Source organism: Medicago truncatula, chromosome 5, assembly GCF_003473485.1.
Source record: "Medicago truncatula cultivar Jemalong A17 chromosome 5, MtrunA17r5.0-ANR, whole genome shotgun sequence".
Lineage (NCBI taxonomy): Eukaryota > Viridiplantae > Streptophyta > Magnoliopsida > Fabales > Fabaceae > Medicago > Medicago truncatula.
Genome location: NC_053046.1, coordinates 33,723,669 through 33,751,555, shown reverse-complemented (window position 1 = coordinate 33,751,555; position 27,887 = coordinate 33,723,669). Strand labels below are relative to the sequence as shown.

The 27,887-nt window shown below is 32.3% G+C and overlaps 3 protein-coding genes across 9 annotated transcripts; 2 read left to right on the top strand and 1 right to left on the bottom strand.

The window, feature by feature from the left end:
- The first annotated feature begins 298 nt into the window (after window positions 1–298).
- On the top strand, window positions 299–2,165 carry LOC11436415 (probable acyl-activating enzyme 6). Its single transcript, XM_003616060.3, has one exon. The coding sequence runs from the start codon at window positions 383–385 to the stop codon at window positions 2,072–2,074; it is 1,692 nt and encodes a 563-aa protein (XP_003616108.1). The 5' UTR covers window positions 299–382; the 3' UTR covers window positions 2,075–2,165.
- A 6,760-nt stretch (window positions 2,166–8,925) lies between these two features.
- On the top strand, window positions 8,926–19,040 carry LOC11436414 (nijmegen breakage syndrome 1 protein). Of its 7 annotated transcripts, none has more exons than XM_039834489.1 (15): window positions 8,926–9,653; window positions 9,878–9,942; window positions 10,035–10,088; window positions 11,165–11,429; window positions 11,573–11,655; window positions 12,337–12,467; window positions 13,401–13,447; window positions 13,565–13,676; window positions 13,902–13,988; window positions 14,345–14,519; window positions 15,761–16,272; window positions 16,488–16,549; window positions 16,670–16,772; window positions 16,882–16,934; window positions 18,540–19,040. In XM_039834489.1, the coding sequence occupies exons 2-14, from the start codon at window positions 9,906–9,908 to the stop codon at window positions 16,930–16,932; spliced, it is 1,719 nt and encodes a 572-aa protein (XP_039690423.1). In that variant the 5' UTR covers window positions 8,926–9,653; window positions 9,878–9,905; the 3' UTR covers window positions 16,933–16,934; window positions 18,540–19,040. The 7 variants fall into 7 exon arrangements, 4 of the variants coding, with proteins under 4 accessions (XP_039690423.1, XP_003616106.1, XP_024640888.1 ...); XR_003012526.2 differs by lacking the exon at window positions 8,926–9,653 and having other exon boundaries at window positions 9,781–9,942; window positions 18,540–18,626; window positions 18,755–19,040; XR_003012522.2 differs by lacking the exon at window positions 8,926–9,653 and adding an exon at window positions 18,238–18,400 and having other exon boundaries at window positions 9,781–9,942.
- A 918-nt stretch (window positions 19,041–19,958) lies between these two features.
- On the bottom strand, window positions 19,959–21,066 carry LOC11426665 (NDR1/HIN1-like protein 6). Its single transcript, XM_003616057.4, has one exon. The coding sequence runs from the start codon at window positions 20,960–20,962 to the stop codon at window positions 20,171–20,173; it is 792 nt and encodes a 263-aa protein (XP_003616105.1). The 5' UTR covers window positions 20,963–21,066; the 3' UTR covers window positions 19,959–20,170.
- Between the last annotated feature and the right edge of the window lie 6,821 nt (window positions 21,067–27,887).

Here is a 27,887-nt window from a genome sequence, read left to right as displayed (position 1 = left end):
AATGGCCCAGGTTAGCTATTTAGTTTATTTTTCCGCTGATTTAGCTGCTAGACTTAGCTGTTTACTAATAAGTTGCTGGTTTTGTAAAAAAAAAAAAAAAAAAAGATTATTTGTCAACACATTAAGAATTTAATTCAATCTAGTCAAAAAAGATTTTTTTTTTTAAGGAATTGACTCAAAAAAGATATCAACTTAAAATAGAATAATAATATTAAATTTGATGATTTGTTAGTTTTTGAAAACAGCTTAAGATTAACTAATGTAAGGGTAAACACTTCTTTTGAGTCCTTGTGTTATTATTTAAACACACTAATGACTCACTACAATATGCAGTACTATACTAATCTCTAACTAGTAGAACAAGAAAAACTCTTAATATACAATGAACCAGTTAACCAGAAACCAAGCAAATTCAACGGCTCTAACCCCACTCACCTTCTTAGAAAGAGCAGCCACTGTCTATGGCAACTCCATTTCAATCATATACAACAATACCTCATTCACTTGGTCTCAAACCCACAAAAGATGTCTTCAACTTGCTTCATCACTTTCTTCCCTCGGCATCCAAAAAGGCGATGTCGTCTCCGTCCTTTCCCCCAACACTCCGGCCATGTACGAGCTTCATTTCTCCGTTCCAATGTCCGGCGCCATTCTCAATAACCTCAACTTCCGACTTGACCACAAAACCCTCTCCGTTCTTCTCATCCACAGTGAATCAAAACTCATTTTTGTTGACATTCTCTCTCTTTCTCTTACCCTCAATGCTCTCTCTTTATTCCCAACAAACATCCAACAACCTAAGCTCGTCCTCATAATGGATGAAACCCTAGCACCGCACCAGATTCCTCCACTTCCAAAAAACGTAAACATTATCAACACCTATGAGGGTCTTGTAGCAAAGGGTGATCCATATTTCAAATGGATCCGACCTGACTCAGAGTGGGATCCAATTACGTTAAACTACACCTCCGGAACGACGTCGTCTCCGAAAGGTGTAGTGCATTGTCACAGAGCAACGTTCATTGTTTCTCTTGATTCTCTCATTGACTGGTCAGTTCCGGTTCAACCGGTTTTCTTGTGGACATTACCGATGTTTCATTCTAATGGATGGAGCTACCCGTGGGCAATGGCTGCAGTTGGAGGAATTAATATCTGCACGCGTAGGACAGACGCGCCGACGATCTATACTTTGATTGAATCTCATGGTGTAACACACATGTGTGCTGCACCGGTTGTTCTTAACATGCTGTCAAACTTCAACAAAACTGAACCGTTAAAAAAACCGGTTCATGTTTTAACGGGAGGATCGTCACCTCCAACGGCGATTCTCACACGTGCGGAGAGGTTAGGGTTTGAGGTTAGTCATGGATTTGGAATGACGGAGGTGATTGGGGTGATTGTGTCGTGTGCTTGGAAGAGAGAATGGGATAGGTTTCCGGCAACGGAGAAGGCGAGGATGAAGGCGAGGCAAGGTGTGAGGAAGGTGGGGGTGGCGGAGGTTGATGTGGTGGGACCCACTGGTGAAAGTGTGAAGAATGATGGTGTAACCGTTGGTGAGATCGTTGTAAAAGGTGCATGTGTTATGTTAGGTTATTTTAAAGATGAGATTGCCACATCGCAGTGTATCAAAAAGAATGGTTGGTTTTATACGGGTGATGTTGCGGTTATGCATGAGGATGGGTATTTGGAGATTAAAGATAGGTCAAAAGATTTGATAATAAGTGGCGGAGAGAATATGAGTAGTGTGGAGGTTGAGGGGGTTTTGTATATGCATTCGGCGGTTAAGGAGGCGGCGGTGGTGGCGAGACCAGATGATTTTTGGGGGGAGACGCCGTGTGGGTTTGTGAGTTTGAAAGATGAATTGAAGAAGAATGATATTCCGACTGATAATGAGATTAAGGAGTTTTGTAAAGAGAAGTTGCCGCATTTTATGATGCCTAAAACAATTGTGTTTATGAAGGAATTGCCAAAGACATCAACCGGAAAGGTTCAAAAACATGTGCTTAGAAAGGTTGCTAAGAAGATGGGATCGTTGTCCTTACCACCGCCGCCGCGTCTTATTAGTCGCATTTAATTATGGAGTTTTTTTGAAGGGAACTTCTATGGTACACTCATAAATTAAGGTGTATCGGTACTCGCTTCCTAAATTTATACATTAATAATCAATTTTATGAAATAAATAGTTATTTGTCGGCATTTATATCTCAGAAAATATCATTTCATAAGAAAAACATATTATTCATTGTTTATTTGAATCATAATGAGTTTTTTTTACATATTATCGTATAAAATAATCAAAGTTCTCTATTATGAGCGATAAAATTTCAATTTTAATTTGTTGATGCTTTTGGTGAATAAGATAATTTAATCATTATAATTATAAATGATAAAAAATAATATTTTTCTTCAAAAAATAACTCATTTAACTATAAACTTAAGAGTTTGATGTACCGGTACACTCAAATATGTTGGGTGTGCGGTAAAATTTGCCTTTTCTAAAACTGTACTCCCTCCAGTCCTTATTATAAGAAAAAGTTAACATTTTAAGTTCATAGAATAATTAATGTATCTTATTGTAAATATAGACTAGATACATCACTTCCACAATGAATCAAAAAAGTCAATTTTCTTATAACAAGGACCGGAGGGAGTATTTAATTATGGAGTTAATGGACTTTTTTCAATTAATGTTTTCTTACTTATGGTCAAGGTCATCCACAGTGTCTAGGTCTTTTTCGAGGTCTAGGTCTTTAAAATATCATTTAAAGGTTTTTGATATTTTGAGATTTTTATCAGTAATATTCTCTTGCATTTTTTAGATTTTGAATAATATTTTCTTTCCATTTTTTGGATCCAAAGTAACAACTTTCATGTTTTAAGGTTTTGAACTTAAATATCATTTTTTATATAAATCAAAGCAAAAGCAAAATAATTTAATATATTTTGTTACTGTGTAGATCGCAAATAAAATGTTACAAGTTTTAAATTAAAAAATTTCTCTAAGCAAATGCAACAGGAGCCTGCATAGTTTATACTTTTGTAGTGAATGAATGAGTTGTATTCAATAGGTAAAGACTCTGATGAGGAAATGTATATAGTGTGTGTTTGGTATGGCGGTGGCGAGAATTGATTTTGATTAGAATTGAGTTTGAGAGAATTGATTTTGGTTAAAAGTGAGTTTGAGGTGAATTGATTATGTTTGGATACACTTGTTTAAAAGTGATTCTTATGAGTTGATGTTGTTTGGATAGTTTGAATCAAAATTAATTTTGAATGTAAAATGACCAAATTATCCTTGTAATTGTAATTAAAACTAATATCATTTTCATTTTTGATAATTATTTTAACTTATCTAATATCATAAATTCATTTTTGTTGATTCATGAATTCATTATAAATAGATATTTGTTTATAAGAGTTTTTTTAAATTTGTTTTATAAATTGTATTATTTTTAATATAATATAAGAATAATGGGTGTCAAAAGAAAACAAACGTTTGTAAGATATTCAAATGGGTTTATAAAAAAAAAAAAAAAAAAAAAAAAGGGCCTTATTTGGATTCTGTTTTCTGAAGCAATGAGAAGCCCATTCATCTTTCTTCCCTAACCTCTAGAAACGGCACTGTAGCAAGAACCAAGCAGGGAAAACGCATCAGAAAAACAGGGGTAAAATTGGAAAAGAATTTGGGGCTTATGCAGAATTGATTCTAAAAAGCCAGAAGCTTGAAATTGCAGCTTCAGTTCAACCCGCGTTTGGAAAAGAAAACGTACTTTTCAGATCCAGTTTTAATCTTTCCCAAACATGACAGAAAAGATGAAAACCGCGTTTTGAGGCGGAAACGTGGTTTGGGAGCGAAAAACGCTCTACCAAACAGACGCATAGAGTGATGCAAATGTGTAATCACTTTGTTTGCAATAAGTAAAGATTTTTGTTCCGATAAGAAATTAGATTTATCAAGAAAAATAAACTATCTTACAATCTTTTTTTAGGGGAAAGACCGAAGAAACGGGATAAAGAAAGCACGACAAAAACATCATATTTAGAGAAGCATTCAAGCAAATGGGATCTCATGAGTCCCTCCTAAAATTTTAAAACAACATCTTGGTGGGATTTTATAGGGATAACATTGAGGTCACGGGATTCATTGAGTCTCAATGACCTTTGTAACACGTAAGGGTGTTCGCGGTCCGATTTGGATCAGTTTACTTTTGAGGCAAAAATTTATCTGAACCAAAGTTAAAATTATATGTGATTATGTACGGTTTTGGATGATTAATTTTAAAAAATCGATCTGATTCGATTCAATTTAATGCGGTTTAATTTAGATTGGTTTTTGGATATTCAAATTATAACTTTTTTATTAATAACAGTCTTATAATACAAATTATAACTTTTTTATTAATAATAATCTTAAAAAAATATGATAAAATAATAGATTTGATACAAAATATAACATATGATTTATAAAAAAATTAAGAGTGCGAAATAAAAATGACTGATTATCTTTGGAACATATGAAATAGAAACAAAATTATTAAATTAAACTCAAATGTAATTTTAAAAGAATTAAAAAGAAAAATAATAATAGCTTAATATAATATATTATATTTATAAAAACGGAAATATATATTAAAATATATGTATCGGTTCGGTTTGGTTTGGTTTTGAAAATCAATCCAAAATACGATCTAATCCGAGCGATTTTCATAAAATGTCATCCAAACACATTCAATATTATTCAGTTTTGTGCGGTTGTCGATTTTTTTTGGATCTGTTTTGATTTGAACATCCCTAGTAACACATGTTACAATGAAATCAATCCAAGCAAGGCGGTTAGTGGTAGAAGGTATACCAACTAATAATAATAATAATAATAATAATAATAATAATAATAATAATTGGAAATTAGAAAAAGGGATTATCTTTAGGGGCGTCGCTAATCGGAAATTAGAGAATTGGAGAAAGGGATTTTCTTTGGGGACGCGTGATAGGAGGGTGTGGGAGGATAAGTTGGGAGAATTTGAGAAAAGTTTGTCATCCGAAATCAAAAGGAGGTTTAGGAGTGAAGGATGTGCGGTTAGTGATTATGAGTAGGTGAGAAAAACATAAAAAGATAGTTGAATTGTGTTGGCTTTTTTCTATAAAAAAAAAAAGTGTTTATGGATTGGTCAGAGTCTGACTTAGATAGAGAGGGAGAGAAAGCAAACACAAATAAATTTATAATGGTTCATTCTACAATCCAGAAGTAGTCCAGTCCCCTTACACTTTCAAGGGATTTCATTATAATCACACAAGAGTAGAGTATCCACATGGATTGTCGTTCCAATTAGGCAACTCGCGTTACTTATTTGAGAACAATAAAATAAATAAAAGATAGGAGTCTAGAGTTTTGCAAGTTAATTTGTACTCCATCCGGTCTTATTTATAACTATGTACTTGCAGAAAATTGACTTTTTATATTCATTGCGTAATTAATGTAGCTTGTCTAGAATATAGACCAAATACAATATTTATGCAATGAATCAAAAAGTCAAATGTTTCCTCTAACACATACCCTACTGTTATACCCTGATTTTGGACCTAAAAATACTCATTCAAATTTCTTTTTTTTAACACTGATATTTGTCAATTCGCTGTTGTTTTACTCTGAATCTTTACTCTCTTTTCATCTGCATATTTTACTGTCTCTGTCTCAAAGTACGTTCAAGCTCGATTTTCTTGCATAAAACTATTCAAAGTGTCTTTTCTTGCATTATAAGTCATTTAAGAACTCTCTGAAACGTCGCATTACTTTTCTCACATTTTTATTTCAAAAAATCATACAAAAGGGTATTTTGGTCATTTCCTGCAGTGGAACCCATTTTAGTCCCTGTGTTTGCCTCTGAGCCTTTTCAATTTGTCTGTACAAATCATTGTTGAGTCTTTGTTTAAAAATCATTTCAAAATTGCATTTGAGTCAGTTTGGGTCAGTTTAGTCCCTAGGGGGCATTTTGGTCTTTTCCTGTCAAAATTCCGACAGGGAGGTATTTTAAAATACCTCATATCGGTAATTTCTTCGTTTTAGTCCGTTTGTTGATTTTATTTTTCGTTTCACTTTACCTTTTTACCAATTACCAATTTTAATTCATTTTATTTTTTATTTACATTTCGGTCCCCCAAAAGGGTTCCAAAATTGCATTTTTGTCCAATACTTTTTTTTAATTGCATTTTTTTAGTCTTTTTTTATTGCAGATTAGTCCTCATATTAACTTTTTTGCAGATTAGTCCTTAAGTCCAAAACAGTCCAGGTGTCAATTTTCCATTGGGTCTCCAATACACATGGCAGGCTATAAATAGTAAATGTGTCAGATCCATCACAATCAGTCAGAAAAAATCAGAATCAATCACAATCAGTCTCAAACAGAATCGTTTTCTCTCTCTCATCCATAACAGAATCAAAACAGAAAAATCTCAGAAAAAAAGAGGAAGAACACCAAGAACACATCATCACCAAAATCAACAGATCTAAACCGGATCTGCTCAGAATCAACTCCAATCACCACAAAATCAACAAATCCGAACCGGATTCACTCAAAACCACCGCGAATCATCACATCAACACCAAAACGTACCGGATTTTTGAGCAAAAACAACCACAAACAGAGAAAACGCGCGCGCACGGAGAGGGGAAAAAGGGAGATTCGAAGTTTTCCGAAGATTTTTCTCCGTTCTACGACAGAGGTATCGCATTTCTCTTCTCTTTTCCTTCATTTTTTGCGCGCGCCTATAGTGTAAAAAAGTGTGAAAAAGTTTGTTACGGATAAAGATTTGTAGATCTAGGCTTTTGTGTTCGGATTTTGGAAATTTTGAGGCCGGATTTGGACTTTATAGAGAAAAGGATATCTAGATCCGTAGTTTTTTTTGCGAAAAGTGTGAAAAAAATTTCAAAGTAAAAACGTAGATCTAGCCCAAATCTCTCAGCCCTTTCTAAAACTAGTGCCGGATTTGTGTAGAGGAGGAGGAGACGAAGCTTTTGGTATAAAAATTTTGAAAAAGAAAAAAAAGAAAAAAGCTCCGACGCGGTGGCGCCGCCGCCGGAGCAGCTCCGGCCACCTCCTCCACCTTCTTCTCCGACGAGCTGTTTTAGAGAGAGGGGAGAGCTTCTCTCTCTAAGTGTGACTTAGAGAGAGAAGGAGAAGAGGTTTATGTGTTTTTTGTGTGAAAATTCCTTCATATACTCCCTCCGTTCCCACGCGCGCGCGTGCATGCTTCTGTGGTGTTCCCTCGCTCTGTGAAACATCAAATCTGGATTGTTCCAAGATCTGATGGCTGCTGTGTGTTTGATTTTGAATCCTGTGTGTGATTTTTTGTGTGGAATATGATATATCTTCTGTTTGAACCGTTAGATCTTTGATCTAACGGTCACTGTGCTTCCTGCATTTTACACTATCTTTTGTGCTCTTTTTTGGACCCTTGGATCTTTGATCCAGTGGCTGTGATGTGATCTTGGGAGTTAGATCTGGACCTCTGGATTCATCCAGCGGACCAGATTAAATCCTGCTGAGCCTTTTTTTAATTGCTTTTTAATTGTGTTTTAAATACTTTTTTACACTTTCTTGGCATTTTATGCTCCTAAAAAATTTTCTAAAAATATTTCCCTATCATTTTAATTTTTCCTCCAAGTGTTAGAATTTATTTGCTTATTTTTGCATTTATTTTCTTTACTTTGTTCTTTTAATTCTTGCTCATTAAATTCCATATATGTTCTTGATGCATTTTTTACATATTATGATATTTTGGCATGTGAAATAATGTGTGAAAATATCTCTAGGAATATGATATAATGCTTTGCTTGTGTGTACTCTTATGATCCTCACATTGTAGCTTAAATTCAAATCTTTCAAAAAATGGATATAATGAGGGAATTATAGGTCATATGCATGTCTAAGTATCATAACCAATTTTAGGTATATTTTGCCACTTTATTTCATTTCATTACTTTTTTTTCTCTCTTGCTATTCTATTCAATTTTATTTACCTTTCTACTATTTTTATGCCTTATGATACTAACCATTTCATCTCATATTTCATTCATCCCATAGTTTTAGCATCATTTTTTTGTTTTTATTCATTTCTATATCAAATGGGTTTGTAATAATTTTAGGTAGATTAGTTCCCTTTTTAATTCCTTGCAAGACCATAGCATGTATCTAGGACTCAATGTAAAGGACTATGGACACTATAAGTGATGTACACCGACACAAGCACCGACACGCACACACGTTGCATGATTACCGTTTAGATGTATGCTTAGGAAACGCGACTTTTAGACAAATGTCAATTTTCAAAAAAAATAATAAACCAATTCCATCACTCAAATTTTTTTCAAACAGATCTTGGAGTCAAAACTCCATTGAATTTCTTCTTTTATTTTCTTAAACAAATCCAAATGAATCCTAATTTCTACTTAGACTTTTTTAATAACAATTGAACCAACCATTCACCATTTTTCTCTCTTATGCCTTTAAGGCCTCTTTCTCTTCTTCAAAACCATTTTCCAACAAAAACTAAAATCAACCAAACACACAAAAAAACATTTTTTTGAGAGAGAACTACATGGAGTTTGATCCCTTAAATGGGTATGTAGGCATGAGGTCAAAACCTCTCCAAGTCCACTAAAATAAAAACCTCAAACACTTTCTCCCCTCCATTCTTCACTCAAATAAAACTTCTTTTTTAAGTAGGCAATAAAAATAAAGCGTAGAAATAAACTTAGGAGAACGGTTCTTATGGAATACCATAATCGTTCCGGGTGCCTAACACCTTCCCGTAGCGAAAGCGACCCCCGAACTTCGAATCTAAGGGTTTTTCTCAATTTTGCCCTTCCCAAGAAAAAATAGAGAATATCAAAGATTGAAAGGTTCAAGCCTAATTTATGACTTGACACCCGAAAATCGCGATAACACCTACTATATAGGCACTTATAAGGTGACATATCTAATATTGGTAATCATGAAGCAACTAAATAGTAATTATGAAAACAATAAACCCTGAGATAACAGTAGGTGACATAGCTAATATTGGTTCATACCTGCTCAAATGGAAGTAACTAGTTAGTAATTAAGAATATAAGTGACTTCATGACATAAACCAGTTCAATAACTTCATTCTCTTCGCACCTTGGTAAGGTAGATGCTGATAGGGTTACTCGTTTGTAAAACTATCGAGATGGATAATGTGTTATGTGTTTCTAAGTTTCAATAGGTGAGGGAACCTGTGGGATACTTTGAATTTATGAACCCTATTATTCGTCATTGTTTCAAATACCTCTAAGAAAATAAGAACCTACACGTAAACCTCCGAGCGTAAGTGTATCTCTCTATAGGACCAACAACCCTGAAAACTTAAACTCGTGGGAACTCTGATGTAATGGTTGCAACTATTAGTTGGAGGGCAAAGAACTCATATCTCTAAGAGAGTAAGACCTCGCATGTACCTACCCATGTGATCAACAGGTGCAACTCGACAGTTGATAGGTAGTAAAACCCCATGAACTCATCACCGGATCAAAAATGCTAAAAGTTGAATAAGACTTGACTGTTAAGTAATTCCAACAAATAAATAGAGGAGACTCAAAAAATTTTAACCATCGTTAACATTCTGCAATCAAAAAGGTAAACTTTGTTCCGTTGCATATCACAAATATATTTTTTTAAGGATATATCACAAATATACTTTCCCTCGAGAAAAAAAAAAATCACAAATATACTTATTTATTTACTCGTACGAGAGAATTTTAAATGAAAACATTTTTGAATTGAAATTATACATTGACCTAAGCCCTTAAACTTTTGGTCTTTCCCTCTTCTCATCACTATTTTGCCGCTTTCCGCTTCAGTGTTTCAAGAATCATCGTCATCATCATCATGGTTTGGGGTCTATTCCCCGTCGATCCTCTTTCCGGTACCCATTCAAACCTTCGTAGTTTTGTTACCTTTCAATTTTTTTTTTTATAGGTATTGATTTGTACCAATAATTTCATTTGATTACGGCAGGTGAAGATAATTACTACATTTTCAAACCTGGAACTTACAAAGTTGGCAGAAAAGGTATTACTATAATGTTTATGCTCTTTGGTGATTAAATAAATTTTTTGAATTTCTTTATTCGTTTTTTGTTGCTAACACTTCATACCCATTTTCATTTTCTATAAAAAAGAGATTTTTTTTTATTGTTTTGGTATTGGCTTAAGTTTTACCTTTGATAGAGTGAAAATGTAAGAATTTGATATGAATGCATTTATACGTGAGAGTGTTTTCGCAGAGTTTCTATTGTTGTTACGTTATGCCGAATGGTTTTTACCGCTTAGTATGCTCGCTCGGGCAAATGGCTTTAGGGTAATGTTTTAAAAACCAAAATGTGAACTGGTGATGTCTACGGTTAGGTTATTTGAGTGGTTCGGATGTAGATGAACTATGATCTGGAGGTCTAGCTGGTTCGATGTCAAGTTTGGTTTTTGGAACATTGTTTTAGGGCTTGATGTTTGTATAATCCTGGAGACACTCAAACAAGACCTTGTGATCAATTTACAATTTGTTTACTCATAAAGGTGGAACACTTGAAAATTTGATCAAAGAGACTGTTTTACAATGTCAAAACCAACTCGTGAGGTCGAAAGTTTAGATGTTGTTATGTGGAAGTCTGAGAATCCTGTTTATAATTTATCTGAAGCACATTTGTACCATAAATTACAGCCATGTCTGACCTTTGTCAGATGCGCGGATAATAACAGAATCATTAATGAAACAATTATGCAGTTCAAGTCAATTAACTGAAATTGAAGTTTCTCACGAATGTCTGTTGTTTAAGTACGGGTAGCTAGAAAAAAAATGCAGGAGTTAGATTTAAATTTTGAACATTTTTGTTCTAATCTTCCAGGCAACATTAATAGACATAGCCATCTGACATGGATGCAGTTTGTCCCAACAAAGCTAACTGTTATTCTGGCGGATTTTCAGAATGGACGGTTATCATAATATTCTGCTTTTTTTATTAAGCTTTTGAAGTATTTTCCTGTTATAAGATTTATTGATTTTTTCTGTCTAATTTATTTTATTGATTAAATCATTGTTTTGTTGTATATCATGATGATATTTTATAAGATATTGTTACTATATGCTTACAGGTTGCGATGTGATTGTCACAAAAGATAAAGGGGTTTCTCGGGTTCATGCAGAAATAGTTGTTAATACAATGAACATGTTAAATCCTCTACAAAATGTACGTCGTCATTTGTCTTCCAGTGTACAGATAAGAGATTGCTCCAAGTATGGAACATTTGTGAGCAAGAATATTGGGTCCAAAAAAAAAGTTCATGAGCTACCAAACAAAGAAACAGCATTACAGGATGGTGACCTTGTTTCTTTTGGCACTGGTAGTGCAACCTACAAGTATGTTAACTATTTTTCTTTCAGTTTGATGTTCTATTCCTTTTTTATGCCACACTTAATTTTTAGTACATGTTTCTGCGGTTCCACTCTTTATTTGTAGTAAATGTGAGCAGTCTTAAACACTTTGAATTAAAATTTGACAGGTTTTGCCACGTCCCCCTCATTCTTTTCATCTGTTCCTCAAATCAAGTCGATCGATCTCTTGAGGAGAAAATTTCGTCAATTGGTCAGTAGAGAAAAACTTGTAAAATTTATTCATTTTAATAAATGATGAGCACGTGCTGTCTTAACACTTACTGTTGGGTCATAAGGGGAGCCCGGGGGATCACTCACATTGGGTTGAGAGCAACCTAACAAGTGAGAGAGACACCACACTTTAACCCAAAACCTTAAGGCGTTGGGTTTATGGGTCCTCTCACTTGTAAAGTGCACCACCTCCTCTTCTCTAAGCAATGTGGGCACTTGCTACACATCACTTACTTACACATGATATTGCATGTTAGTTTTCTAGTGGTGTAGTGTTGATTATTGAATGCTTAAATTTTGGTATTTCCAGCAAATATGAAGAATCATACCAAGAGGCTAATACTAATATATTTTTAAGGAAGTAGAGTTTGCATATCTTTTGATGATAACTTCATATTTAGTTTTTGTTGTGTAAATTGAAATTATGGCATGTTCAGAAAAGTCCCAGGCCACTTGGCTTATCTTGCTACATGCACCAGCTGTATTAGATTCAGTTTATTTACGAACATCCTAGGCCACTCAAATTGTAACATATTTGTATACCTTTATTTAACTTTCTTCTTTAAACAAGAAACATGATTTTAGTTGAAGTATTAGACTCGTCTTCATTTAATCAAATTGTCTTCATGTGAATAGCGACTAACGTATACTTTCAATATAGGTGCTAGTATTTCTCATACCCTGAATGAAGAATGCACACATGTGCTGGTAGATCAACTCATGCCCTTAAAGAAAGATCTTGTTGATGCAGCTGTGGCAAAAAAATCATGTGTTCTCAAAACTTGGCTTGAGGTATAGAAGCATTCTGTATTATGTATTAGATATTTTGGGTTTTCAACTTTTCTTTATGCTATCATTTTGTTACAGTGAAGTGATGATTAATATTTGTATTCATAGTTTGATGACATGGCAGTTAGTTGCTTGCATACTTGACATCTTCATGTTTTGTGGTTGGTTTTTTAATTACTTTATGCATAAAATGTGTTCTGACATAGAATGGGTTACGTGAAAGGAGAGTTGATATATATATGGATACAGCTAAATATGCCTTTTGTTATTTATAGACAACTATGATATATTTAGCTCATTGTTGCATTCCCGGATTGTGGGAATAGTTTTCCAAGCATCCTTTCAGAATTTCCAAGTTACAAGTATCATATAATTTTTCATGTAGCTTGTATATCCTGTACAACTTACAAATCACATGATCACATCTATGCTATGAAGCACTGACACTCTTCGGATTAGACATGTCCCTGTGTCTGACACCCCGTCTTTGTCCGACATTGACACGACACCGACACATTTGATTACATTGAATTATGTCATCTTCTCAAATTGTTAATGGTGTTGACGTGTCAGTGTCTGTGTGTTGTGTCTGATGTCTGTGCTTCATAGCATCTATGTCAAAGAGTAGAGTCATCCACCGAGTCATCCACCGAGTCCAGGATTTATTACATATTCACCAGTTGTGTGACCAATAGCATTGCAGACCTGGATCCTACGACAAAATTTGTACTCCGAGTCCCGACTGAAGATAATGCTAAGTGTTTCTATTAGTCAAAATTTATAAAATTCATTTATCATAGCATAACAACTCATCAAGCATAAACATATTTTCTAAGTTTTAGTCTACATATATGAGGGTTTATTGCAGTGTTTTGTCTAGAATTTTTGTCCACTTATGGTGAAGATTTCAGTTGTAACTGTTTGTTCCCACTGTAGTTCTTTGCAGAAAAGAACATTAGCAATGAAATTCCCAGCTGTCATTCGTAAGTACTTCCTTAACTTTGGAATTTGATTGAGCTGGCTTTATATCTTGAACTGGCATCAGCTGGACCAACTAAAGAAGTTTTCTTTTTCTTTTTTACCCCTTTCTTCTTCTCAAGCAGACATATCCCAACAGTGTCGGTGGAAGGAGTATCTATTAGAGTTGCTGACCCCAAATCTCGTGAAAACTGTTTGAAAGGATACACTTTTGTGTTGGAATCTGTGCATCTGGTAATTGTCTTCAAGTCTTCTGTACTCACTCTGAAACCGAACTTATGTTTTATAATTTCTAGCTGCTGGTTTTATTGTTACTCTGCATATTGAAATGTAAATATGCAGGACAGAGATCTAGGGCTTTCTGAAAATATAAAACAAAAACATCTTAATTTTTTTGTAGGCTGGAGCATAGCTTATCTTGACACAATTTAATTATCTTATTCTTTTACCCTGTGACAGTATAAATTTGGGGATCAGCTAAATTCTTTACTGGAAGTTGCTGGTGCTAAAACTATTTTGTTTCAAGAATTCTCTTCCCATAGCCAAGTATGTATTTCATTTCTTTCTTTCTATTTTTATGAACTTTGTAGATTTCAAGGTAGATACTGGACTTCTGGAAATGACATAAGTTAGTTGGCTATTTTATATGCTTATAAGTTATAACATATTAAATGTGTATACATGCTATTCTGTGTACTATTAGCATGCTGAAATAAATTATTCAGCTATAACCTGTGAGTACCCTTTGTAGTTTTTAAGATTACTGATCCAATACCATCTCTTGTTTTTCTGCCCTCTTTCCCTTTCTGGCATAAATCCAAGTCAGGAACATAGTCAACATTGAATAACAAGACACTTCAGTTCTGGCATGAAAAATCTGATTTCTCATTTATTTCATGTAGGGTTCAGAATATGGAGATGATAATCGTATGGTTTGTGTCATCCCAGGAGGAGGAGCGGCATGCAAACCCGATTTCAATAAATTATTAAGTTCCTTGCTAAAAGTCAATGAGATAGATATAATAAATGCTGCTCTCAGTGGAGAGCTAGATCGGTCAATTTTAAAATCACCATGCGGTAAATACTCTATATTTCTAGTAATTTACTTGAACAGTCCAAACCTTTTTATTTTCTCTCCCATAACTGAAGAATTTAAACCTTTGTTCATGTATATGTATGTGCAAATATTTTCGCTTCAGCCTCTTTCATAAAAGAAGAGAAACAAAAATCATTCCATTTGATTGACCAACTGACAACAAATACTTCAAAATTATGACTGTTTGTCTACAGATGTTTATGCCATTATTTGCTGAGATTCTTGTTGCACGTAATGGAGATAAAATTAAGGAAAAGAGTGAAATTGTTGTCCAACCAAAGTCTTACAATATTATTTCTTGATCGCCTGAATTAATAATAATTTCTACTATATTGTGTTATTCATAAAAAAAAAAAAGCTTCAATTATTTGATTGGATGTAACTTCCGTTCTTTTATTATATTTTTGTCACATGTGAAATTTCTGTTGTTATCAAATCAGTGCTAGAATAATATGGTTATGTTTAAATGCTGACTTACTTTTTCACGATTTCATGAAAAGTGAGTTGAACACCATCACAAAAACAACAGCATTTTGGCGTTTACAACTTTTCAAGAAATTGCCTGTAACCTAGGAACTTGGCAGCTTTAACCATCGGCTGATGTCATTATTGTCATAAGTTTTTATTTGCATCTTCTCTGAACTTCTCCAATTTGTTTCTGCTTAACCAAGGTTTTCTTTAACTGAAGTGAAGTAAAACCCATAACATATTTATAGGTATAATTTTGGCATATTTATAGATTTCTGAACTTCTCAAGGAAAACTATCTCGGAACTAATATATACCCACATCTTAAACAAACAAAATCAGAAAATAATCAACTAATTACGGTATTTAGAGATTCAAGCTACAAAACCCCCAATTTGTAGTGAAGTAAGTCAGCATATTATCTCAAGGAAATCAAAATGTTATTTCAGTAGCCACACATATTTTGTTATGTACTGAACAGGGACTGACAGAAGGCGAAAGTTGAAAGATTGGGATATTTTATGCAATACATTGCTTCAATAATGCATGAAAATAAACAATTTAATGAGTTGGATCCAAATATGGTTTTGGATAGAACATTATGGCGTAATTTGATCCATGTAGCCGACTCCACTTAGTGGGATAAGCTTGGTTATTGTTGTTGTTGTAAATAAACAATTTAAACTTCAAACTTAGTGATAAACTCTGTACTCTTAATTTGTTACAATAATAACAAGCTGTATGTACTGTTGCAGTGCTTATTTCATCATCATGCTCTACCGACGAGACAATTGTAGCAGATTCAGATACTGAAGTTGAAACAGCCACATCACCCTATGCAAGCGAGGCATTATGTGGTGGCAATGATGTAAAAACAGAAGAATTAAATGATGATTCTGGCATTTCAGACAAGAGGAAAAATGAAAGAGTGGAGGCTTCCTTAGATGATGTTTCTGCCAGTTTGCATAAGAGAAAAAGTGAGAGAATGGAGGCATCCATTGATGACATTTCTACCAATTTGAATGAAATAAAACGTGCAAAAGCAGACATATCCCTGGATGCTTCTGTCCGGTCTGATACACATACTACCATCTTCAAGGATGGCACTGGCGATATCAAAGTGAAGAAAGACAAAGTCGACGATTATGCAAATGGAAATTCAGATGTTATTTACAGCCAAAATTTAATTGTTCGAGATATAAACAAACTTACCAATAGAAGTTCTGCACCAAACAGCAGCGTTCCAAATTTCAAACGCTTTAGAAAGGTGTGGTTTTGGTAGCACTTCTATTCTTATAAGCGGCTTATCGTGTACTGTAATTGAAACTGGAACCAAACTTTGTTTGGTTAATTAGTTGAATTTTTTTCTTGACTAGTCTGATTTCTATATTCCATGAAGCGTTATCTCTTCTTGCTAGATTAATCATTAAATATAAACATCTATGTCTAATTAGTTCAATTTTCTTTGAAATGGAATTGCAGCCAGAAACTCAATCTGGAAATAGTTTCAGCAACCTCGTTCCATTTGCAAAATATCCATACAAGTAAGAATAATATTAATTATTACTTCTGAATGTAATTTTAAAAGAAATCTGGTTACCTTCATTTCACTCTGTTTCTTCTGGTAATAAGTCATGCTATGTTTCATTTATTTTCAACAATAGGGATTCTGACTATGGAAAGGATGAGACAGCTGAGTATGTGAAGGAGGAGAAAAGGCGAAAGCAAAGAGAAGCTGTGGCTGATGATCTATTTAATAATCAGAAGGTGAGTCCTCTACCTATTATGTTGAGACAGCTGAGTATGTGAAGAGGAAGTTCACGTTAAACTTGGCTTGTTGAGTATATACCGTAACTTTTTACCTGTTTCACTGCAGGCAAAAAAACGAGGCACTGCTGGTTCTATTCACGGCATTCTTACTAGATGAAAGTAAACCTCTTTCAAACTGTGTTATTTATTATAGCTTTAAAATATCTTTTAACATTAAATTAGTGCAAATTTTTGTGTTTCCAAGTTACCTAAATAATGTTTTAATGAGAAACATTACAAATATCTGAAACTATAAATGTAAGACTCAGAAAGTATGATAAGATATTGTCTTAAAAGAAGCATTTGTATTTTATGTTTATTAAGGTAAATCTCTTTCAAATATTTTGTATTTTTAATACTTTAAAATATGGATAAAACGTGCTTCTAAAGTTATCAAAATATGTGAACCTAACAAACTAAGGATGTCACCTATTATAATATACCCACTAAAGCTTGCAATATGGGCTTGAGGCATGAACAATAGACAGGTCCACCCAACCTTATACTGAGATTTAGCCATATATAGAAAAATGAGAGCAATAAGGATCAAATCATTAAACTGTAGACCATTGGTTCATAGACTCACATAAACACCAATACCGTGTCATGAACCATCTATGCCAGAAAGCTTAAGTGTGAAAAAACGTTATTGGTTTATATCTGACAGCTAGAAAGTACTCCCTCCGTCTCAAAATAATAGTCGTTAAAGGTTTGTGCATGATTTTTAAAGAAATGATTAATTGTGTTAATTTCAATGATAAAATTAATATCATTTACTAAAATACCCTTATTAATTGTACTTAGTAAAGTACTCCCTCTGTTCCTTTTTAAGTGTCACTTTAGGAGAAAATTTTTGTTCCTATTTAACTGTCACTTTCAAAGTTCAATGCAACAATAAATGTTGTTTTACCAACATTACCTTTAGTTATTTATTGCAGAGAGAGAAATACATGAAATAAGATATTAAATGACTAAGGCTATTATAATAAAAGTACTAATTATTGTATAAGAAAAAGTAACATTTATTGAGTGTCTTGGTTTGTGTAAAATGTCAAAAAGTGAAAAGGAACGGAGTTAGTAGTTAAGTTGGATGAAATTCAATAAATAGGGATATAATAGTGGAAAAAAAACAATAAATGTTGTATTGGTATTCTAAAATGAATAAATGACAATTATTTTGAGACTGAAAAAATGTTAAAGAGAATTATTTTGAGATGGAAGGAGTATAACCTATTGTCATTAATCATTATGCCGAAGAGTATAATCTATTGTCATTATGCCGAGGAAAATGAGATCTTTTTCATTGCCAAGTTAGTAAGTTTTGTCGCAATTCTAGTTATGCCATTTGTTTATCTTGGTTTAATATACTGTGTTGCTTCTATTCTGTGACCTATGGTAAACATAGTGGCTATAATATTAGTAGGTAGTGTGACCTATGGTGACTGGGACAGAATCCTCCATGCATATGCCGTGGCAACAATTTGACAACATTGTTGAGGCCCTATACAAGATATAGAATGTGAATATGGTCACACATACACTCCAAAAATGTGTACAAAACAAGAAATTATTGATCATGTGTGGAAGTATGTCAACTTTATTTCTTCTTTCATATTTCATTTGGTCTTTCAAACTTTTCCAAATGTTTGATGTAATAATGGTTTAATGATAAATACTTTATGCCATAGTATTTAATATTTTGCAGTTTTTTTTTCCTGTGAAAAGGTGGACATGTTGGCATACTGTAGCAGAGGGCTTTCTGCTTGGACACTAACTTTGAACATGCTACACACATGTGTGTCCCCACTGCAGGTTAGTCGAGTCCCCCTGTTTGTGTTTTGATCGAGAACGAGAACAGAAAGAAGTCGTTGGCCCTCTGTGGTGACACACTCCTGTTTCTTTGAGTGGGAGCTTGAAGGATCCTCTTGTTTCCATTGTAGGCGTACGGAGTAAACAAATAGAACTCATGTTTCAGGTTGGCTGACATGTGAAGGTTTTTGGCACTGGAGTGTTATATAAATGCATTTGTACAAATTAAATTTGTTACACGAGTTAGCCATCTGATCTAAAATTGATGGTCGTTATCGTGTATATTTGACTTTTTTTTTAATGTGTAATCTACACCGTTCAATCTCTATCTAATTAAAGGTCGAGATGCCAAACTGCGTGTTTATTCAACAGCCCATTCGGGTCCCTCGAATTGGAAGCAACTGCAACATTTTTCTATTGCATTGCTATCTGAATCCTCGTGACACCTTATGGTCAAGATTACCAACATCACATGGGACCCCAAAATTAATGATAATTTTATCTTTTTCAAACCATAAATGGCATTGACATTTTCTTGTACTAGGACATACCATAAAGTTACTAGTCTTTTATTCAACCCAATCAATTTTCCTTGAGAGCTACTCTTACATACATCCTGAATGATTTCTTAAGATAAGTGGTGCCTGAAGTGTTTTTTAAGAATCATAGGGAGGAGGTGGTAGCTGCCAAATTCTTTTGGCTAGTCCAAGTATCCAACCATTGTCCTCTTTTCGTGCAAACATAAAACATTTTTCTTCAACGTAAACTTCATCTAGGCCAAGTGATTGAACATGTGTTGATAAACTTCACTTTTTTTCCTTTTTTTTTTGAAATGGCTAATATTATTCTCGTCGGAAGAAATGCAAGAAGCAACCACCGCTGTAAAAACAACAAAATTACAAACAAAGGTCCTGCATATAGACGGGAAACCAAACCCAAAAAAACGCCAAAAAAATCAACCGTCAAAAACTTCACTTGAAGATAAATCGTATGGGAAAAGCTAAATTTGATTATTGGGTGAAATAATTCTTAATCACACTTTATATAGTTATCAATTGAACTCCGGATTGATAAGTTTATTTCCTCTAGGAACATGAGTTAAAAAAAGTTACGTGTATAGTAAAATCATCTATACTTACTGCTCCTTGTTAAAAAAAAAAAAAAACTATATTACTCTTCCCCAAAAGTTGATTCTAGTTTATTACACAACAAATCATCATTGCAATATTTTCATATCATCAAACAAAAAATTATACAAGAAACTGTTAGAAATCACATTTGAGAGTGAAGATAAAGTGAAAATCTCAACAATATTTATTTTATTAAATAAATATATAGAATAAACATATGTATGCTATATATGAATATGTAAATAATCAAAATTACAAGAATTGTAACTCAATCTCCAAATGCTGATGGAAAGCAAAATCCATCACATTGAGATATCTCAATATAAAAAACCATAAAAGAAATGAAACAATAGCAAAAGAAAAATAAATAAATATCAATATGCATATTCTACTATATATATATATGCACTAAAGAATTCAAAGCCTAAACCTAAATTTACAACTACTGCTCCTAATTCTAATAGAATTATTAGCACTAAGACTATCCACCACAATTGTACACCTGACCCTGAAATTAATTTTGGGAAGCTTCAATTTCCCAAGCTTGATCCTCACAGGTTGTTTCACGTTCAATTTAAGAGGAACACTACCCTCTGATTGAAATTGTTGCTGCAATGAAGAGCTCAAACCTGTTGCATTCTGTGTTTGTCCTGTCAAAGGTATACTAAGAACAGTAACATTTTTGTGACCTTGATAGAATTTAGGTAATGACCCTTCACATAATTTTGTGTCTATATACCAAGCACTTATGCGACTTCCACCTCTATAGTCAATTCCAATTTTCTTGTTTGGATTTCTTGCAGTGATTGTTAAGTTGAATGTGACTGCCAAACTGTTGTTGTTTGAAAGATCGAATTGCGTGACTCGTAGTTCATCGACCGAGTATTTTGGAATCTTTGGTCTAAAAACAAGGAAGAGTATTCCAATTGTTATGCCAAGTGCTATGATCAATATTATTAATATGCTGAAAATCCAACAGAAGAATTTGCAGCAACAGCTTCTTCTTTTCTTTGGTGGTTTTGATTGATTAATAGGAATAGGCAAAGTTTGTTGTGTACTAGGAAAAGGTGGAGGAGGGTGTTGTTGTTCAGGATCATCAGATTTTGACATGTTTCTTGGTACTAAAGGTGCTGAAGGTTGTTGTTGAGGTGCTTCAACATCATGAAGTGGAACATCATGAAGTGGATGAATTCTCTGATTATCTGCCATGTTTCTTCTTCTTCTTTTGGTACGTGAAGAAATGGTAATGATATTTGTTGCTGCAAATGAAATGAGAGATGTTGTATGAACTGTTTGGTTTGTTTTTCTTTCTTATGGTTTGTTGTTGTGTTTATATATGGAAAAAGTTGTTGAAATGTTGAAGTTTTGAAGCTTCCTATTGTTGACTTGTGAATGGAAAGCTAAAGTAAAGCTTAAACTATTTCTTCTATTTTATATTGAGTTTTTCATTAGGAAAAGAAAAATAAATTAAAATTAGTATAGCTTTACATTTTTAATGTAATAGTATTATAATCATCAGAGTTTAGCGCAAATGGTTGGTGTACACTCTATCGATATCTACTCGTAAAAAATATTAATTATTAATTTTATTATCATTTCACTGTTAAATTAATACTCACTGTGTTCTACAATAAGTGTTTTATTTAACATATTCAAACAATAATTTGGGAGTGATGCGAGTAGTGTTATTTAAATACTAAAAGAATCAGTAAAAATACATTAAAAATTGAAAATACTTTTTAGAATTATTTATGCAAATGTGACATAATATATGAGGTAATACTACGTAAACTATTCTTTTTAAGATAAATTAAACTTTGAGTAAATTGAAAAGATAAATTATACTTTACTATACATTTTTGACTTTTTTTTTGTTGATAAGATACATTTTTGACTTTGGTTAACGGCTAATAAGGGTAATTTAATAAGTTTTGTTATGAAGAATCACATGTCTTATGATGCAGGTACCAAGTATACCTATAATCATAAACTATGAAATATTCAATTCAAAGTTTGTGTCTTAGATTGAAATATGTGATTAAAAGCCGCCGAAGCTTCTTTCTTTAATTTCTTGCTTTTCCATTCATTCCATTCCGTGTATGGTCTTCTTCTGTGAACATTACATGACGTATAGTTATGTTCTTTTTTTCTTTGTTCAATTAATTACTCAACCGCATGAATAAGATATTGATATTGTTTGTTATCTCAATTTTAATGAAATAGAATATACTTTATTCTTTTAAAAACAATAAGAAATGTGGTTAATCTACTTTCTGGTGTGGGAGATAAACAAGCAATTGTATATTCATGAAATAATGCATCTATCTGTGTTTCTTTCGTACACACTTCTTTCTTAAAAAAAAGGATACAGAGAGAAGGAGATTTCTAAGCAATGGTATAGGAGAGGTATACATGAAATGAGTGTGAATGATAACTTTCAAAAATTTATTATTATCTTGTAAAAAATCATTTTAAGAATAAATTGAACTCAAATCATTTTTTCTGGTACAACTTGCAAGATGGTTTTATCTTTTCAATATAATTTTCTCCATATACAAGAGTTAGAAGTCAAAGATCAAACCCTAAGAGCTTGCTTAAAGGATTCAAATTTCTTACCACTTATATCAATCTATTGTGGTGAACTCAAACCCTTTTAATAATAATTTTAGTGATAATAATAATTATTGTTTTAATAAATGCACAAGTTTATTATATTATACTATAGGGATCACTCGTTTATCTGAGAATTAAGACATTCTCAAACGATCTTGTCAAGAATAAATAAATTTTCAAACAATCAATTGAAATTTTGACAATATGATTTCTTAGTTCTTACTTTTCTATTAATATCTATTACAATGTCATCTAAATACATTTTGTTTTGTTGACAAGTCTATGTGTAATAACTTCATTGTTACATTTTTTTTATAGTTTTATCCTGCATATTTTCTCAAAATATTGAATATTGTAAAAAATAAAATATTATTTTGTCCATTATTCTTGATTTTAAAATACATTTGATCATCAATTGTTTAAAAAGAAGGTGGGGGAGCATGTCATGATTTACAAAGAACTCTCCTTCATCTCCATGTTAAAATATACCCATAAAAGTTAGCTATCAGTATCATTGTGTTAGGTTAGCAAACTCATTTGAATATGAACATTACAAGAGAAAGCAAAAGAGTAACACTTGGGTGGTCACAAACACAAATAGTTTCAGTTGGACACACACATAAATTGAAAAAAAGGTAAGAGGAAAACACTTAAATAATATACTATTTCAAATAATTAAAAGATAACTATTTTTTATGCATGTGTGTCCAAATATATTTTATTTGTGGTTGTGTCTATGTGTAAAAAGGATTTAATTTATATTCTGTAAACTCGTCATTCAATTAAATAATACATGATGTCACAAGTTTTTTTCTAGATAACACTAAAATATACTTCACATAATTTGATTGAATGCATTTGTAAAATTAATTACATTGGATGTGCAATTGCGCATGCATTTTTCTATAAATAAAAAATTGAGGGTTTCGAGGCTCATCAAGTTTAAAAAAAAGTTCGAAGACTAACACTAGTATAGTTATTATTATATTATTATTATTATTATTATTATAATTTTTAGATGAGCTCTAACCTAACACATCATTCTTACACTCATTCAATTAAAACACAACACGTCATTAAAATAGTAATAAAAACTTAAAAATCAGATATTTTCTCATTAGTTTTGATCATCTCTCTCCACTTTCTTAAACCGAACAGCACCACCGTTCCAATTTTTCCTGATAAATTTTCCATTTTTCTGGAATTTATAAACATGATGAAATTGTGTAAAAACGTATCTAACACTTGTCATTTACAAATAACGAATTAGAGTGTGACACATAATTAACTTTAAAAAATTGTAAAATAAATTTACTAAAAATTAGAGTCCTCTTTTCTCTTTCTTCCACTGCTGTTTCTCTCTCTTCAACCATTGTTTTCGGCTCAAGATCATTGCTGCTATCAATGAAGAGACTAAGAAAAAATCTTCATCTTCTTCCTATTAAGACTATCCTTAAATCCAACCCAAAAATACATCTCTTTCACCATTGTTCCTTAAATAGCAATATTGTTGGGGAACCATATATGCCTGAAAAAATGGATGATGGGAGAGAGAAGGAACGGTTTTTCATTTTTTACTAAACAATTACTTTTTCAATTTTTAATGATGTGCCTGTTTTAATTACGTGTTACACTCTTATTCGTTGTTTGTAAATGACAAGTGTTAAGTGCGTTTCTACAAAAAAAAAAAATCTTAAATTAAATCATTTTTTTAAGGTTAATAACATGTGTCATATGTTAATTAGATAGGTGTAAGAATGATGTGTTGGGTTAGAGTTCACCTAAGAATTTCTCCTATCATAATAATAGTATAAAAATTTGTCTTTTTTGCTTATATTTTGAGACAAAGAATATGAGTTTTTTTGCTTATATTTTGTGACGGAGGGAGTAGGTTTTCCCACGAGTAGTAGGTTCGTATTCCAATGTGATAAAACTTTTTTTATATACAATATAATTGTTCAAATAATATTATACTATTGAGTTTAGAGCAACATTTTATCCTAACAATCGATACATTTCCCTTAATTTTCAACGAAAATCTGAAGCTCCCTTTTGAAGTTTCAAGTCACAAACACAATATACATCACCATCTCTCCATTCACACACATGCACAAGCATGTTATAGTTTAGAAGTTTCCTTGCGTCTTTTATACTTTTTCTTTACGCCATAAGACGTGTCCCTTGACCAATCCAAAGCCCTCAATATCATCATATTAAATCCTTATTTGTCTAGACCGTGTAGGACTACTGCCTTCAAAGTTCTAATGAAATCCATTTTAAAGTAAAGGACACGATCTACCAAAAACATAAATAAATTAAAGGACAGGTTTGTAATTTAATTAATAGTGTTTTGACTTACCAAATCCTAAAGTCGAAGACTTTTTTGAAACTAAAAAGGATGTCTAGTGATCTCATGGGTGCTATCATCTTTTGTGCACTTGGCACTTTTTGTCTTTGTTTTCTTTGAAAATTGTAGTAGGAATGTTAGAAATAATAATAAAATAATTAAACATCATTAGATTAAATTGCATTTTCATATGATTTTTTTTTTTGAATGAGCTTCATTTGATAGAATTAATGAACTTTACGTAAATAATGTGTACACATTTTATGATTCTACCCTTGATTGCTTTTGCACTTTTCCCCTTCTTAACGTATTTAGATAAAAATAAACAAGAGGTGGACCTATAAAACAAGAGTTAAATAAATGAATAAATAAATAAATTAACAATGGTAAAAGAGTTTCCTAACTCAACCTTAAATATAAAGTATTTAATTACTTTTGAAGTCTCTGAACTATAGTTTTTTAGACAAAAAAAAAGTATTAAATTTTGTCAACAATTTACGTAATTAGATCCTTCAACTAAAAATTACATATTAAATTGGATAAAAATATATAGGAACCTTAAATTTCAGAGTAAATTGGAGTTTATCCACAAAAGTAATTCCAAATACAAACTGCATCTCTCCCATACAAATTATAAGCCAAAAAGAATAATAATTTCACACTTATATTAAAAAAACTAAAACATAAGTAGTTTATAACATAGTTTCTTATGTTATCCTTGAAATAAGTTTTATATAAAGATGTAAAAATAATTTTCATTGATTATAGACAAAATGAAATGGAATGAATTACACTATACTGATTCTTCTACACCAACTTGTAGTAACAATTGTTTGCACATATTAGAACCTCATACCCCTTGCCACATGGACACCTAAAAATAAGGCTTAAACACTTTTCAATCCACTCTACACTAACAGCTTCTTCATAATCTTCTGCCAAACCATCCTACAAACACAAAAATGAATTCATCCAGCATGAAACAACAATTAGTCTAGGAGTCATATATATAGTTTTAACTTGTTGTCGCCATCGGCCACATTTTTCCACAATGTATAGGTTCACAGTGTGACCACAAGTGCAACTGCAATCGCAATTTAAAATCACGATTACAAGTGCAACTACGATCAGATCAGCAATTTATTATGCTTCTAAGCCAAACCCCTAGATCCTACATATGTGTAGGCTTTTGTATAATAATTTTTTTACAATATTATGGACATACTCCTTCATATTTTTTCTTTTGTTTCTTTTTTAATAAAAAATTTCATTTGCTTATAAAAAAAAATTAATTTATTAAATTTTTAATCCTGACCGTTGAAATTTTGTGTGGCCACTTGTCGCTCATCGGTGTAGCAAACAGTATAAATGGACTAAATGGAAACTATATCATATCCAAACTCTCATATTATACAAAAAAAATTACGGGTGTTCAAAATCGATCAAAATTAGTTAAAAACGTTGATCGATTTAAAAAAATAAAATAATTGTACAAAATTGAGATTCTTAGATGTGGGTGGATGTCTTTTTATATAAACCGCTTGAATTAGCTCATATTTTGGATTGATGTCTTTTTAATACTTTTATCACGGTTATATTTTGGACTGATTTTTTTTACAGCTACTTTTTTATTTTATTTTATTTTTATCAAGACAGTTAGTTTTTATTATTTGTGTGATATATAATTCTATTATTAGTTGATTTTAATTTTTTAATACAACTTATTAGATTAATTAAATCTATTTTATTTTCTATTTGACATGTTTCAAGTATAGTCGATCATTGTCATTCTATGATATTAATTTTAAATATATTACGTGCTATATTTTACGTCAAAATTATTATTTTACCTTGTCTTCATAATATCAATATTAGCATTTATTTGTCTTCATAATATCAATATTAGCATTTATAAAAGAATTACGATTGTAATTTTGATATCTAAAATAATTGATCCAAATTAAATTGCATTAAATTGACCCGATTAGATGAACCATCCAAAGTAGAATTGAACCACGTGTAATTTTATCTTTAAATCAGATGAATTTTTACCTAAAAAATGGTTCAAATCACAAAGCGACCACCCTAAGCAAATTTAAATTGAAAGACAAATTGAAAATTGGTATGAATATTATAAGTGAATCTCGATTTAATTGTTGGGTTATTGGGTCAAACACATATCATCATATGAATAGTATTTCTCTATAAATATAGCTTATTTGTGAGTTGTGACATAAATATACATTTTAAGAGATTTTTTTTATAACACTTCAAGAGATTTTATTTTATTTTCCTTCAAAAAAAAAAGATTTTATTTTATTTGGTTTGATACACTGAACTCAAGAGAATAATATAATATAATATAATATTCTTCCTCTTCTTTATATTCTTGGATTCTATTTTTTATTTTTTTTGACAAGTGGTTTCTTCAATAACAAGTTTCCAATATTTTCTATATAAAAAATGTCGAAAGGCCTAGCAGTAGCAGCTTTCGATAGAATCAGCGGCTTACCTAATGAGTTATTGCGTCACATTCTCTCTTTTCTTCCGACCAAACTTGCCTTCACTACCATGCTTCTCTCGAAGAGGTGGACCCCACTCTCCTATACACCATCCGTTGTCCGCTTTGATGTCGTGCCAGAACTGGACGAGGCCTTCCATAGCTTTTGTCTTTTTGTGGACACACTCATGCTCTCTCTTCGTTCGCTAAACCAACCCATCAAAACGTTTAGCCTCAATTTTCGTAATGTAGTAGTTGATTCTGATCAACCCATCGTCAATGCATGGGTCGAAGCAGCTCTACTGCGTCGTGTCAGGAATTTCATCTCGGCATGTATGGCCACATCTTGACGCCCATCATTTTCACCTCCAGAACCCTTGTTATTCTCAAACTTCAGAACTTAAAAATTGTAGCTGATAATTTGTGTTTTGATCTTCCATCGCTCAAAACCCTAGTTTTGGAACGTGAATATTTTAAAAATCAGAAGAATGACTTCGTGAAACTTCTTAATGCTTGTCCTATTCTAGAAGATTTGCATACCTATTATCCTAGGCTTAGGATTATGAAACGTAAAGACAATAATGAAGTACAAGAATTTAAATCCTTGTTCTTGTCGAAACTGGTCAGAGCCTATATTCATTCCATGGATGTTCCGTTTGATGCTATTAATAATG

Excerpts from the sequence above, each read along its gene's own strand:
- LOC11436415 (XM_003616060.3), top strand. The coding sequence starts at position 383 with ATGAACCAGTTAACCAGAAACCAAGCAAATTCAACGGCTCTAACCCCA.
- LOC11436414 (XM_039834489.1), top strand. The coding sequence starts at position 9,906 with ATGGTTTGGGGTCTATTCCCCGTCGATCCTCTTTCCG. Across the intron at positions 10,089-11,164 it reads TTACAAAGTTGGCAGAAAAG|GTTGCGATGTGATTGTCACA; the intron begins GTATTACTATAA and ends ATATGCTTACAG. Across the intron at positions 11,430-11,572 it reads ACTGGTAGTGCAACCTACAA|GTTTTGCCACGTCCCCCTCA; the intron begins GTATGTTAACTA and ends AAAATTTGACAG.
- LOC11426665 (XM_003616057.4), bottom strand. The coding sequence starts at position 20,962 with ATGGCAGATAATCAGAGAATTCATCCACTTCATGATGTTCCACTTCAT.